The following is a 16,345-nucleotide window of genomic DNA, read 5'->3' as shown; positions in this document are numbered from 1 at the left end:
ACCAAACACAGATAAGAAAACCACTTTCTTTTTGTTTGAGGAAATCGCTCCAAAACGATCTCGCTCCTTAGAGTAAAAAATTCTTGTGGATTTTACCATGATAAATAATTTATGCAATATTGCTAGGTTATTCATTAAACAATGAGTTATGAAAGACGAGAAAAAAGCTGCTTTTCTATTATATTTCTAGGATGAGTTTTGTCATATTGGCAAAATGTTAATAAAATATATATTTGTAAAAGAGAAACAATCTTGATTGACGTTATTTTGAGAAAATTGTTCGAAAAAAACTCGCTCCATGTGTACTTTTTCTGGACAAACGATACACACCATAATGTCACTCCTAAATACAGACAAAATCGCCGAAGTCATTTTGGAGAATAATGCTCAAAAATAAATATCCTCAAAAGTTAAACATACCGTTCATTTTCCCCCTTATTTGTCACCTACAGCGAGGAGCTTTTTGGATCTCGAGATATCTGAAACTTGCTTTTATAACATATCTTGCATAACGGGTCTGAGCAGCATTTATGCCTTCATCGAAATGAAATTTTAAAATATATATCGCAGTTTCTCAGAAAGACCACTCGTGTTCATGCCACAAATTTTTATGTGTGATTATAGCAAATCTATCTACTAGCTTCAACTCTTATATATCAAGTGACGTTAGATTAGGCCGACTACTACGATTACATCCTGAGGTTATTGATACTAACACCATCCCCTTCGCACAGTACTTTTTAGATCAACTGATATTATTAACCTGTAATAAAAAATAATCGCATATTTTAAAAGTGTTTCAGAAATAGCTTTCAAGACGCGCATGAACTTGACTAATCTGAAGTTACTGCTATGATTCCGGGATAATGTGATTGTCTTCTGTAATCCAACATCAAATAAATCAGGACTTATGTTTAAAGTTTTTTTTTTTTTAATTCCAAAAGTACATTATAGTTAAAATTACATGTGGTCATACTCATAACGTGAGATTTCTATAGTAACAATTTCATAAGTGGTACAATCCTCAACCTCTCTGATTAATTGAACTAGCTACATCCAATATCTGTTCCTTTGCTCTTTTCAGAGATCCAGTCAACCCCTCAATACGAACATACATTATTCGAGACGAGATCACTTTCACAACACGTTTTCGAATCGAACTTTTCTCTCATTCACATTGCTAGGAAGAAAAAATGAGATAGATATGATTATTTGAGGCGTTGAATGGTAAAGTGACGTAACTCATTTTAAAGAAAATAGAGATAAAATAAATAATTTTCTTGAACTTGCAACCATAACCGGTTGGCAAAGTTGCGTATCTCAGAGTTAAAAGATCAGGGTATAGGCCAAAAGGTGCCAGTAAAAGAACCAATTTTGTTCGCTATCTATATCGATTCTAATAAAAGTCTCAACATCTCACAATGTCTCGGAAATGAGTTACGCCACTTTACTATCCAACGCCTCATTTCTGGCTCTTTGAAATCGTCGTATAAGTCAAAATACTAGATTGAGAGAATAGAAACTTTTAAAATATATTTTATTACCAAAGACTAAATAGTGTTTCCCATTGTGTAGTACATCCAAAACTTAAAAAGTCATTATTTATCGAGAACACAGCAGCCTTGTGGTTAGTTCTCGAGTTCTACTGTTAGATATCACTCTTTATTCAATTTAGCAACTTTTATATGCCATCAGAACTGCACTGTGTACTGAATATCATACTCGATATTGTTGCAACTAACGTTACATCGAACTGACTTGTAATTTTATAATATCCATTGTATATTTCGTCAAGTGAATAATGTTATTACTATTAACCACATAATAAAAACAAAAATATGGTTATTGCAACATTACATAGCACATTGTAGAGAGTACTAGAGAAATCATCTATATTTCAGTTTATTTAATGGTCTTTGAGGGGACATTTAAAAAATTTTTTTTTTTTTTTACCTTAGATCCGCAACAATTTTGAATGGAACCAGAGACGCTGGAGTAATTATCTCTTCTTCACTGTTTTACAGAGAAGCCAAGTCTATTGTAATTTTCTTAAGAGTCAGAATCAAATATTAGTGTGTATAATGAAATATGCATCGGAAACCAAATTTCCGAAGGATGGTAATCTTTTTTTCCATATTCATATTCAAAAGCCATCCCATACTTCTGCACATTCCTCTTGGTATGAGCTTCGGAAAGAAATTATCATTATTTCGTAAAGTAAGTTTGAATACATTGTGGCCATTAGCAATAAAATTCAATAATAAAATGTTTCTAAACTTGATTGATAAGAAATTTACATTTATTTAATGATAGTCTATCTTTTTAATAATATATTTCATTTCATTTGTAGCTGACAGGGTTTGCATTTCAAGAAGATAACAGAAATGAAGTGCAGCAGTTGATGCAATATATGACAATCACAGTGCAAAATCTCAATGAAGATTCTAGTATGCTACGGCTGACTGCTGGTATGGTTCACCTCTGGAGACACAGTGGAGGAAGAAATACTACAATAAATGCTTCGGAAATTCAGATTTGGAACAGCACTACAAAAGCGGAGATCAATTCTTACGTCGTAAGTTATCATCTATATTATTTAATATAGGCAGGATCGGTGTCGGAAAATGATACAGAGAGAATAGGAATAGACGATATTCTTCCGGTTAAATATTGTGTGTCACTTACGAGTTTATTATAAATACCTACCAAATTTCTCAAGAAGTTTAGTTGATAACAATATAATCACGTGAGAATAGTTTTGTGTGTAAACATATCATATGTCGGTATATGAAGTTAAAATTTGAGTTAAACTCACCTGCAATTCTCATATTACGTCTAATTTCATTTTTCTTCCTAGCCACTTCCTTCTTTCATATATATATATATATATATATATATATATATATATATCAGCTACCTAATTACTATATGGTAAGCGTACGCGTCTTGGGCGCAGAAACCCGGGTTCTGTTCCCGGTAGGAGTTCGTGTCGCACGGATTTCTGTTAAGCTGTAGACCTACGTCTCAAATAGTCTCGCTGATCAAGAGATCATTAAACTCTAATCCACCGATGCATGTAAAGAAAAATAAGCTGATATTGACTTATAAATAGGTTTAGTGTACAGAAAACAGGGAAATTTATCCAAAAATAAAATATGTGTGTCATTGTATTCAATTTATTGTTTGGAGTGTGGTTTCCCATATTTTCCATATATTTAACCTATTTGCTATTGAACCACAACCAGTTCTTCAAAAAATGCCTTGCTCAAGAGTAGGGAAAAACATGCCAATATCAGGCGTAATCTTGTAGTAAAAGGAATTTTGAGATGCGCTGAGACATTATCCATGTTTTTTTGCATATTACGTACGTGTGCATGTACATTTTGACTAATCTGAAGTTACTGCTATGATTCCGGGATATTGCGATTGTCTTCTGTAATCCAACATCAAATAAATTAGGACTTATGTTTAAAGTATTTTTATTCCAAAAGTATGTTCCGTGTTATAGTTAAAATTACATGTGGTCATACTCATAACATGAGATTTCTATAGTAACAGATTCATAAGTGGTACAATCCTCAGCCTCTCTGATTAATTGAACTAGCTACACCCAATATCTGTTCCTTTCCCCTTTTCAGAGATCCAGTCAACCCCTCAATACGAACATACATTATTCGAGACGAGCTCACTTTCACGACACGTTTTCACAACGAACTTTTGTCTCATTCACATTGCTAAAAGGAAGAAATGAGATAAATATGACTATTTGAGGCGTTGAATGGTAAAGTGACGTTACTCATTTTAAAGAAAATAGAGATAAAATAATTTCTTTGAACTTGGAACCATAACCTGTTGGTTGGCAAAATTGCGTATGTCAGAGATATAAGACCAAGCCATAGGCCAATGTATTTTATTACCAAAGACTAAATAATGTTTACCATTGTGTAGTACATCCAAAACTTAAATGGTCATAATTTATCGAGAACAGAACATCATTGTGGATAGTTCTCGAGTTCCACTGTTAGATGTCACTCTTTATTCAATTTAGCAACTTTTATATGCCATTAAAACTGCACTGTGTACTGACAAGTAAACCTTACGTTTGGGTGAATCGAGTTGCTGACTGAGACACATATGAGAAAGTAGTACTAAATGTGGTTAGTATTTCAGTGAAGTTGTAGGTGCGAAGCTCCAGGGGTTTAGGAGATACAGCTACCAGAACATCACATAGAAGTACAGAATAGTCTTCATACAGTTGGAGGTAAAAGCTCTGTAAGACCTCTTGTAACGACAAAAGGTGAATAACAAATATATGGATTTATATTAGGACTAGGGGGAAGTCATATAGTAAGGGTATACCTGACGCCGGCCATCTTGAAATCCGCCATTTTGAATTAAAGTTATTTTTTTAAAATAGGAATAGGGTCATGTGATACATGATTTAAGGCGCAAATTTAATCAGAAGAACAATGGTCACGTTAATTTTGAGTTACGCACAATTGGTAAAAAGTTACAGGGAAATTAAGTATTGTTGCAGCATATGTATTAGTCCTTTACCCCACCTTGTACATTTTGTTTTAATGATAATAATTAAATAAAAAGCAGGCGGATAAATATTAGGTCTATGGTAAGAGTTGCCTTGATGGTGGCCATGTTCAAATCCGACATTTTGAAGCAGACAAAATTTTTAAACAAAACGCATAACAGTGATACCTTATTAATAGCAAATTTTACCATAACTTCAACGGTATAACCATTTTTACTTTATCATTAACCAGCACAAAATTAAATGGATCGCTCCTTACGACTACTGCTTTGACGGAATTGTTAACGACAGATGTGTCAAGTGTAACTCGATTGCCTTTGTCAGGTGTGCTCATTGTGAGCAGAGCATTTGTGCAAGTGATGCACTCTTTTCTGAACTACATATTGATTGTATTAATTGAGGACTTTTCTGGAAGAAAGACCCTAGTTCAATTATGAATCTATTCCTCTTTGGTCATTTTTCCTTAAATTAGCAACTTGTGAATGCGATAACAAATGCTGGTTCATGATAAAACAAAAATGGTTATACCGTTGGAGTTATGGTAAAATTTGGTATTAATAAGGTGTCAATGTTATGCGTTTTGTTTAAAACTTTTGTCTGCTTCAAAATGGCGGATTTGAACATGGCCGCCATCAAGGCAACTCTTACCATAGACCTAATATTTATCCACCTGCTTTTTATTTAATTATTATCATTAAAATAAAATTTACAAGGTGGGGTAAAGGACTAATACATATGCTGCAACAATACTTAATTTCCCTGTAGCTTTTTACCAATTGTGCGTAACTCAAAATTAACGTGACCATTGTTCTTCTGATTAAATTTGCGCCTTAAGTCATGTATCACATGACCCTATTCCTATTTTAAAAAATTAACCTTAATTCAAAATGGCGGATTTCAAGATGGCCGCAATCAGGTATACCTTTACTATATGACTTCCCCCTAGTCCTAATATATACCCATATATTTGTTATTCACCTTTTGTTGTTACAAGAGGTCTTACAGAGATTTTACCTCCAACTGTATGAAGACTATTCTGTACTTCCATGTGATGTTCTGGTAGCTGTATCTCCTAAACCCCTGGAGCTTCGCACCTACAACTTCATTGAAATACTAACCACATTTAGTACTACTTTCTCATATGTGTCTCAGTCAGCAACTCGATTCACCCAAACGTAAGGTTTACTTGTGAGTATCATACTCGATATTGTTGCAACCAAACTAAAATCGAACTGACTTGTAATTTTATAATGGCCAATGTATATTTCGTCAAGTGAATATTATTATTATTATTATTATTATTATTATTATTATTATTATTATTATTATTAGTAGTAGTAGTAGTAGTAGTAGTAGTAGTAGTAGTAGTTGTTGTTGTTGTTGTTGTTGTAGTATTAACTGCATACCAAAAACGAGAATATGCTTATTGCAATATTAGATATCAGATTTTAGAGATTACTAGAGAAATCACCTATATTTCAGTTTATTTTAGGCTCTTTGAGGGGACATTTTACGAATAGTTTTCCATCTTAGATCCGCAATTGATTTATATCAATTTTGCGGCTTGAGTCGTAAAGGGCCAATGATACTTTTATACGAAAATGAAATTTTTAGCATTTTAATGTTTCTAAATAGGTATTTTCTTGTGTAACAAGGGCAGATGTCAACATGGAATAGTTTTAGGATAATTTTACAGATAGTGTTATAGGTCTTTGCTGAGGATGAAGTAATTATGTGGTTAAAAAAGGTCAAAGTATAGATTGGCCTTTCGTTAGCCAAAAAGTGGCATTGGAACTTTCAGACCCAAGATACAGAATTGTAAAATATTGTAATCAATAGATTATCTCTTATATATTTTCCTTTCTGAAAATATTTAAAATGTTGTTCTAGGCATACTAAAACTCAAATGATACGTTTTAATGATCATGCAATCATATCATGTGAAATATTTATTGAGGAATACTTAATTACCGTTTACTACTGAGTTTGCTCGTATGTAAGTGAATTGGTCTTTGTTAAAACAATATCGGTCATTAAGATTTAACTTGCGAAAAAGTAACAAAACATTGTAAAATTACAACCTCAGAGTATTTGTCATATTTAGAAATATCACGTGTCTATAAAAGAACTCCGGGGTTTTGAGGCAAAATATTTTAATTAAGTAAAAAACGTACATACATGTGTTATACATGATTGGAAAGCTTACATTTTCAAGTTTTGTTTTTAACAATTTAATCAAGTTCAATATGAGCCCCGCCGGGGTTTTGAGGCAAAATAAGCAAAAAAAAAAAAAAAAAAAAAAAAAAAAAAAAAAAAAAAAAAAAAAAAAAACGTACACACATGTGTTATACATGATTGGAAAGCTTACATTTTCACGTTTGTTTTAACAATTTAATAAAGTTCAATATAAGCCCCGTGAGTGGCACGGCACACATGGTAACGGTACTCTATCTCTTGAATAACACATTGAGCCTTTTGTTATGGCGTCACCATAGCGCGAAGCGCAACAATCCACACGGCACGGCACTGATTCACTGACTACCGCAGCCGCTACGTCGTCTCAAGGTCAACGTTCCGCAGCGCTGTCACCTGTTGATAAAAACATTTCCAATGAGTATGACTAAAATTTTTTGAGCTAGTCGTTTCAGAGAAATTAACTAAATTTTGCTCTCTTTTATCGTTAATAAGATATGAATTTTTAAAACCCCGGAGTTCTTTTATAAACACCCTGTATTATTATGATTTAAATGTCACACTCATAAACGTAATACATCAGATTCCGTTACGTTTGTTTCCTTCTTTTTTACTGAAATTGCTTTGACAAGTTACAGATTATAATCCTTACGTTCTTCTAAACCTACACGTTTTAATACTCTTAAATTTGACTATCATACAGGAATAATGATATTATGATATTTCAGCAGAGTAACAGGCTTTCAAACATATTAGGTGGTTTACCATATGGATAATATGAAAATTTTTCCTACCTTCATTATTGTAATTTTAGAGAGCGATACGCCATTTTTCCTAATTGCATCAAGATATTTCGTCCTTGGCCTTCTTCGTCCGTTCTTGCTTCTCTTTCCCACTAATAAGATATTGATTCAGTCTTAATGCCGAATAAGGTAACCAATCTTGTTGTTTCTTATTTTTACTATTTCTTGCTTAGCTTGCGTTCATCGTAAACTTCTTCTAATACGTCTTCGTTTACCTTTCCCGTCGTACATAGGATTCTCAACATTGTGCGCAAGGACCACGTTTGAGTACTTAGAGTTTCTCTACTTCTGGTTTTGTCAATGTTCACGTTTCTGAGCAATATAACGTAAAGCTCGATATTCAGGTCATGATTAATATTTTCCTAACTTTCAACGACTTATTGTTTATGATATTCTTCCTCTTATAGCACAGAAAAGCAAGCATCTCCTTACGAGGACGAAGAAATGAAAAAGCCAAGTGTTTTATATATTGGGAATATAATTCATATGGCTTTAGGGACTACACACGAAAAATAAGCGTTCATGAGAAAGAGAAAAATATTTGAAAGTATACTATTGAAAAATGAATATATATATATATATATATATATATATATATATATATATATATATATATATATATATATATATATACACGTGTATATTGCTACAATTCTTTCTCGTGTAGCCTCAGTTAGCAATAGACTAATGTAGTATTCAATTTAAAATGATTTTTCTGGCTTTATGTACTTTCAAAGTTTGATCAAATCTTTGACCTTCGATTGACACTCAATCTCTAAGGTAACCTAAACTTACGAATGAGATCGTCAATATTATTATACCCCCTTTATTACCCTTTACATCTCTCTATTATATTATAACCGATAGAAAGTGCTAAGACAAAGTAGAACTTTCCTCTTCTTAATTAGTCCTGAATTGCCTCAGAGACAACTGCCTTCTTAAAAAAATCCATCAATACCTGATGACACCAAATCCTGTTACTTCGCTTTGCTATATATATATCACAGCCTATTAAAATACCTGTTCTGTGTTCTTAGATATATATACTTAAAACTTACTTATATATACTTTAATCCTCAATTCCATGGCATAAAGTTGTGTCTCTCACAGCGACAAAAATTTTAATATTTTTATTTATGTGTCTGTCAAACGTAAGGAAAAGAATGTTTGTTTTCTTCTTATTCTCGGGACAATTGTATGAAAATAGGTGAAGTCAGTCATTTTTCTTTGCTTACGCATTGCACAGTTTTGGAGAAATGAAGACACTTCATTGAAACTCCTACGACCACTTCCTTCATGTTAAAAGTATGAATTGTTTCTCTAAATCTCATCACTTATTATGCAAAATACATTTATCATAATTTTCCTTAAATAATATAAAACTTGTACAATAAGTTTAGCATTAACATGTTACGCATGAAATCGAATGAGAATCACAAACTATGATGTTCAATCTTACCTTCTTCCCACTTCTCACATTGCAAAATAATAAAAGTTGTGGACGCTTGGCTTGTGTGGTAGTAGCGCAGAAAGACTTAGCAATATCGTAAAAATGAAGACATGTCTATCTTCAGCTACTAACACTGGAAGAAAAATGTGTACTACCTATTACTATCGGTGTAATTTATATTACCACTTACGTCTTTCTCTAATGAAGTACCTGATGTATAATGCACGTAATCAGCCATAATCTTACCCTTCATAAAACGACTGCGGGGAAAAGTCCACCTGCATTGCCACCTGCATTAACAACTTATATCTTGCACAATCGTTTAAATGTATGTTGTTAGATCAGCTGTCAGTCACTGAAGGACGTTAATTTAATAATACGTCAATGTTAGCATGTCCGGTAATATCTTAATCAATAAGGATAAACCACTTTGTTCAGTAATAAAGAATATGAAAATAAAAAGAAACTGTAAATTTAGGGGAAAAATCAAATTTAAATCTTAAAGATAAATATGATTCTAGAGAATCTATGTATTATAGATATATATGTTTCGAAGAATATTTGAGATTTAAAACTAAACTAATATAGAGCTTTTCAAAACTAAATACTTGAACATTTCTGGTTTATGGTTGTAAAGATGTAAGTTCCAAAGTACTATTCTATAACACTAGTCGACAAGAAGATACTTTTTCTCTGTCACACGGAAGAAAATACCTAATTCTAATAGAACTTTTCATGTAGAACTTGAATCTGCAATCAGTTATTCTCCATCACCCTCAGCTTTCCGTGACGGAGGGATTTTCGGGAAATTTTCCCTCGAATTTCCTTTCTTTTTACCATTTTTATACCTGTAGCTCGGGTAACCTTAGATATATAAACACACAAATTATATTGTATGTTAGCTTGATTTATGCTTAGTAAGCCCTTCAAGTTTCATAAGAATCGCATTATTCTTTCTAGAGAAATAAACATATTCATATAAAAATATGCTATTTGTACTGTTCATGTGACCATATTCATTAGTGCAGATAAAATCAAATATAACTTCCACGAAAATTACAATATAAGCACGGTTTATATCTCATTGGATTTGAAATAAAAAATATTTTCCATGATGTATACTAGGATGGGCCGAAAAAAATTTTAAGTCGCTATAGCGTGAAAACTTGCCTTTGGTACTGATTATAGAAAAATTAAGGAAAAAAATTGAAAACGGTTAACATCTTCCGTTCGTGCATCCCAGTTAAAGGTTACCAAAAATGACGAAAATCTTGTGATTTTAAATTTCTTTTGTCTTATAAATAAATAATAGTTAATCGATTCCATGATTTATTTTCTGTAATATAAATTGTATTAAACTGTAAAAAATAGTTATTGTATTTTTTAAATTCACAACATAACTGAAAATTATTTTTCAAAAAATAACATTTTTCATTTGTATAACATAGTTTGGATTATTTCAGTTAAATGACTGGTTTGGAAAGCAAAATGAACATTGTAAAACCGTTCATGCAACTTTTTTATTTTTTAAAATTGTACTTAAAATTTAAATAATTTCATCTGCAGCTCTTCGCCCATTCGTAAACAGGAATGACCCAAAACTCACCACAAGAAGGTGACTGCAGTTCGAGTTCCACCCACACCCTTCCCAACCAATCATCCAATGCAGGTGTGTTCTACATATTTTTAGTTAATCCTTGATTTTTGTGGATTTTTTCACTTCTTTTAGCAATGAGGATTCACTTTGAAATGAGATTTTTGGCTGAAGTGTGGCATAATAGCTCTGGATTGCAGAGTTGCCCTGATATATCCATCTCTTGACTGAGCACCACATACTTTGCCAGCTGCTTCTGTTACCAGTTTTACATGTCTCTCGACAGCTTGTTTGTGGCAAGGGAATCCTCTTACAACTTCCCAATCGGGTACCATGCCACTCTGTATAAGGAGTCTGATTTTATGATCATTGATTCGACGCAACAATGGAGAAGAAGATACTTTGCAGGTCGACCAGTCAATCATTTCAGTATAATCTTTAGCACCAAAATTGATTTAGAGTGGTATGAAGTTCCTGATTGCTTTTCATGTAGTTTTTGCATGTCTCGCCTTTATTATTCGTCTAAGAGCAAGTTCTCTAATATATTTCCTTTCGTCCGTTATCATAGCCAAGAGAAAGTTTTGTGGATGGGCAAAAAATGCGTTTCTATCAATTACAGGCTCTACCACTTGCCGAAGAGTTTCAGGGAGGTATCTTGATGTAGCAATTGCTTCAAAAAGATGTTTCGAACCATCTAAAAAAGAATGGCTTGTTTTGATTTTAAACCACAAAGGCACGTACGAACGCAATATAGAAGGTACAAATTCTTTAAGACTTTTTGAGAGATTTTCAGTACTGATGTACAAGCTAAGAATTCTGTTTGCGGTTGTCAGCCATCCTGAATGCGACATAGGGCCAGGGTCTCGATAGGACAAGTCTTTTGGACATTCCCCTGCATTTACTGATCTTGAAATATCCAAAAGGTACTGCTGGTCTTTGCTGAGAATTTGACGGTCTACTTAAGGGATTATGCAGTCAACTCTTTCAAATTCAACTACAGGTAATCTTTCCCAGACAGTAAGCAGTTGCTCGATCGGCCCCTCTAAAGGTTTTAGGACCTGTTGTTTCCCCATCAACGTGTTGAAATAAGTGGCGGAGAGGCAACTCATTAAAATGGTGAAGACATGCAGCACACTGCAACGGTCTACCTATATGAAGTCCAATTTGCCGAATTACACCATTCCTCCATCCTGTATTGATAACAGTACCATCACAGCCAACAACATCTAATTCGTCCAAAGAAATGTCAACTTCAGTCAAGTAGGAAATTATGCTGGAAGCAATATGAGTAGAAGATCCCAATGATGGAGAAATGTTGCCAATATATGTCGACCCAGGTTCTTGAACGATAGTGTTGTGCTCCTCTCTTTCAAGTCTACGAAATAACTTAGAATCACGTTCTTCAACTACCAAAGTATCATCTTTGCGCCCATTAAAGTATAGACCACGAAGCAAAATATCAGGTTTACACTGCAAAAAGATCTCCTGATATGACTTTTCTCTCTCCGTATTTTATTTTTATCGACCACGTGAGAATAGTCCGTGTCTGTCACCATTCCAATATCTTGTAGAACGCTGGAAACAATTGCAGCAGTAACTCGGTCAGATACACCGAACCTATCACTATTTAGTGCCGTTGTCTTCAGTTTTATTCTCATTTGTCATTCTGACGGAGTTTTGGTGGGGATATCTGGGACGAACCCATCATTTTCACTTTCACAGAACTCGGAAGAGCCCGAACCGCCTTGTTGAAGTCTTGAACTGAAACAATCTGTACGGTCATTTTCAAAAATGGTTGATGAACTTGAAGGCGTATCACTAAAAACACGTTTATGTTTGTAGTTCCTTCTTCTCAGTATTGAAGTTAGCCTTCTTGTTTCTAGAAGATCTATTGATCCAATTTTGCCAAAACCACACTTTCTTTGAAAATAGATAAAACGTAACTCAAGGGCATGTATCTTCTTAGACTTTTCACACTTGCACTTGATAGAAATTAAACATTCACACAAATCTTCTGTCTTATCACACATACAGTTCAAAATGATAGGACATTTGCATGCTGCCACATCAAATAACGACAATGATCTTTACTTGAAGTTTGCAATCTTCTATGCAAATATTGGCTTGTTCAAATTACGACCGTACGACTTTCTCAGTTTATAGTAACTGTCATGATACGCAACAACAAGCTGCACGATTCTGTACTCAGTAACGGTAGGAAAGGACGCTCTATCATAAATGTTTTTTTATTTTTCTTGCTACTATCCCAGCAACTTTAGAAAAGCTCACTTTTGCATTGTTTGTTTGTGGGTGCAATTGTAGTCCTTCGTGAAAACAACAGCGAAGTACATCTTCATAAGTAGGCCGTTTAGTTAGTGGCAAATCTCTGGGATGACCAAAAAGAGGACTAGGGATGCACGCGAGACGCGAGAAGTCTCGTCTCGTCTCGCATTTGCGAGATGAGACACGAGACGAGACTGAAAATTTTATGCGAGACGAGACTAAACCATGCGAGACGAGACTCAGTTAAGTCTCGCGAGACTTCTCGCAGTCTCGCAACATTTATGAATTACATTTAATTGTATATTTAGTGATTTTACATTTATTGAGTTTTCTAAGTTGAGCGTTAATGCCTCCAGGAACAAAAAAGTGATTGGGGCAATAGACATTTTATGAGATTTATTATTATTCAAGGTTGATTTTCAGAATTAACGCCTTCTTTAGTTTCTAAAAAAGAAAAGCTTTGTAAATTGAAAATTTATTACAGCATCGATTTAGGACTTTATTTTGCGACACAAACACATATACGCGGGCGCGCACGAATACATGAACTTCTGCTTTTGGTCTGAAAAGCGAATAAGACTCCCTATTGCTGCGAAATGTGATCTTTCTTTCGTTTCTGTCTTTTCACATTACTACTAGCGATTAATGTTGGGGGATGGCGGGGAAATCCCCTCTCGTCAAAGTTTATCGCCGGCCCGGCTCGCAGCAATAACATGATATTTTTACATGGAATAAGTATTTTCTTTCTATATATTTATCAAAAACATCCCCCCGTAGTTCGGGAGTTAATTCAAACACTGGTTTGGTAGGATGGCCCTATAGGTATGGTGGGAGATGGTAGGAATGGCCCTATATCTGTCAGTTATTTTATTTTTTAGATCTGGCAACACTATATAAGTTGTAAGCGAAATTTGATAAAATACGATAATGCAACATTGCTACAAGCGCGAACGAACCAAAAGAATTGGGTCGTATTGTGTTGTGAGGAGTTCTTTCGTTGTCTACAAGAGCTTTTGGTGGCATAAAAACATCTTTATAATGGAAAATCACCCTTCAAGGAAACGACCAAAACGTGTAAATGTTGATAGTGGCGACAATATTTTAGAAGAGCCAAATATTGCTGGAGACCTCTAAGCTGGAAAACAATGTTGGATCCAGCAACAATTTATGCTGGTTTTGCTGTAAATTATGCTATTAATTTGACGAAAATTAATGGACGAGCAATCAAATTCCAGCACCACTTTTCTTTTAATTTGGAGCGGAGGGGACACAAGTTCGGATACCATGTTGAACTCTAGGTTCTGTCTCCTTAGAATGTAATGAACATTCATCGCATGGAAAGCAATGGCAAACCACCATGGATTCACCTTGCCAAGGGACTTTTAGGTCAAATACCTGCCTTCGGACAGAATATCACATCATCATTCATTAACAGCCATAGAATAACACATTGCAAAATTTTGACCCGGAATATATGCGAGACTGCGAGACCATGCGAGAAAGTCTCGCGCGAGACGTATGATGAGACTCAAAATTTTATGCGAGACGCGAGACGAGACTTCACATTTGCGAGACGAGACGAGACGCAAGACGAGACCAACATTTGAGGCTACGAGACGAGACGAGACTTTTCCATTTCTCGTCTCGCGTGCATCCCTAAAGAGGACACTCAAAGTTTAGCCTCGTAATCATCTTCGGAGCTGCCATTGTAGCGCTATGAAAGATCACCACACGGAATTGAACAAAAATACTAAGCACTATAATTCAAGATTATAAAGAACAACAAATACAAATGTAATAACACAGCTAACACTGAAGAGGACTTCTGCACAACGCTACACTTAAGGACACGGAATGCGTGTCAAAACTTGCAGCGTTCAGCATTCAGCTACAATGCTCGAACACTCTAAAAGTCAAGCTATCTTGCAGAAGGGGAGGGGAAATGGGATTAAATCCAGTAAATTGTCGGACTGCGGTGAAATATTTCCCTGTCAATCTGCTTGTTTTATAAACCAATCATTTAACTTATATGTGCAAAATTACTCCAGACTTAAAGTATGAAAATATCTTTTTTTGTTAAAAAAAAGTTTTCAGTAAAGTTGTGCAATTGGAAAACATAAAACAAAACAACACACTGTAATTATTTTTATACTTTAGTATAATTTATATTAACGAAACTAAATCATGGAATCTATTAAATATTATTTATTTATAAGACAAAAGAAATTAAAACTCACAGGATTTTCGTCATTTTTGGTAAACTTTAACTGCGATGCGAAGGATGTTAACCGATTTCAATTTTTTTCTTAATTTTTCTAATCAGTACCAAAGGTAACTTTTCCGCGCTATAGCGACTTATGAAAATAAAAAGTGTTTTTCGGCTCACCCTAATGTATACACCGTGTCACCACTTTTTGTATGAGGGAATTTCTAGAGGGATTTTTTGGGAAGTTTTCTCCAAAAAGTAGTTTATAAGATTTTTTGGCTTAACTTGGTATTTGTATGTAGTGATACAGAAACAGGAACTGCACTAAAACATAATTTTATGTCTACTTAATAAATAATACAAAAGAAGTGAGTGGTATCTTCTTAATAAATAAACAATTACTTACCTTAACTAAAATGTTTAGTTGTCGACTTTCTTCTGTGTTTGGCTTCTGGAACATCTCTTTTGAGTGTCCAACAGTAATAGGCTAGCATTTGTAAACTCCACTATCCCTGGTATCTCTTCTCCATGGAGGAAATGTCCTGATGAAAACGTTCCCCATGCTCATTACTAACAGCACCAAGGTTTTCAGGAAAAAATCCAGGTGGGAGTCTGGAAAGTGAACTTTAAGGGGCATGTTGCAACCCATTTCTTTGAATCATTGCAGGAAATCACTTACAATTTCACCGTAATTTGGGGCTTTCTGGTTTCCTAAAAAAGTCTCTCTCAAACATTTAAATGAACACCAAGCTGCTTTTTCAACCGGAGTTAAGAGATCCTCAAATTTTTGGTCACGAATCAAACATCTTATTTGGGGGCCTACAAAAATCCCTTCCTTGATTTTAGTGTCACTAACCCGAAGAAATTTTTCCTTGAGGTAACAAATTCCTGCATTACTTTTGTCCATCGCCTTAACAAAGTTTTTGAAGAGCCCCAACTTTATGTGAAGAGCAGGTAGAATTATCTTATCAGGGCTAACCACTGAGGAAAAAAAACATTCTTCTTTCCAGGAGTTAATACACGCTTTGACCATCCTTCTTGATGTAATGTTCCGCTTTGTTCCTGCTGTCCCATTCGCAGAGGAAACAACAATATTTCGTATAACCATTCTGCAAAACCATTAACAAAGAAATAACTTTTAAATCACAGCAAACGGTCCACTTGCATTTCTCATACTGAATTCTTTCTAACACTATTTTGATGTTTTCATAGGTTTCATTCATATTAGTTGCATAAGCCAAAGGCACTGAACCAAATTTGCCATTGTGTA

General features: G+C 34.3%; 1 protein-coding gene across 1 annotated transcript in view; it reads left to right on the top strand.

Moving 5' to 3' along the window:
* Positions 1-16,345, top strand: part of LOC145683131 (uncharacterized) — a 123,040-nt gene that overhangs the window by 104,936 nt on the left and 1,759 nt on the right. The window contains exon 12 of the mRNA XM_081754495.1: positions 2,351-2,575. Within this exon, the coding sequence (XP_081610621.1) occupies positions 2,351-2,575 (225 nt within the window). The remainder of the gene's footprint in view (positions 1-2,350; positions 2,576-16,345) is intronic.

The sequence above is a fragment of the Thermobia domestica genome, chromosome 4, assembly GCF_964235325.1.
Source record: "Thermobia domestica chromosome 4, izTheDome1.hap1.1, whole genome shotgun sequence".
Classification (NCBI taxonomy): Eukaryota; Metazoa; Arthropoda; class Insecta; order Zygentoma; family Lepismatidae; genus Thermobia; species Thermobia domestica.
Note: the sequence above shows the minus strand (reverse complement) of the source record. Positions and strands in the feature narration are given on the sequence as shown.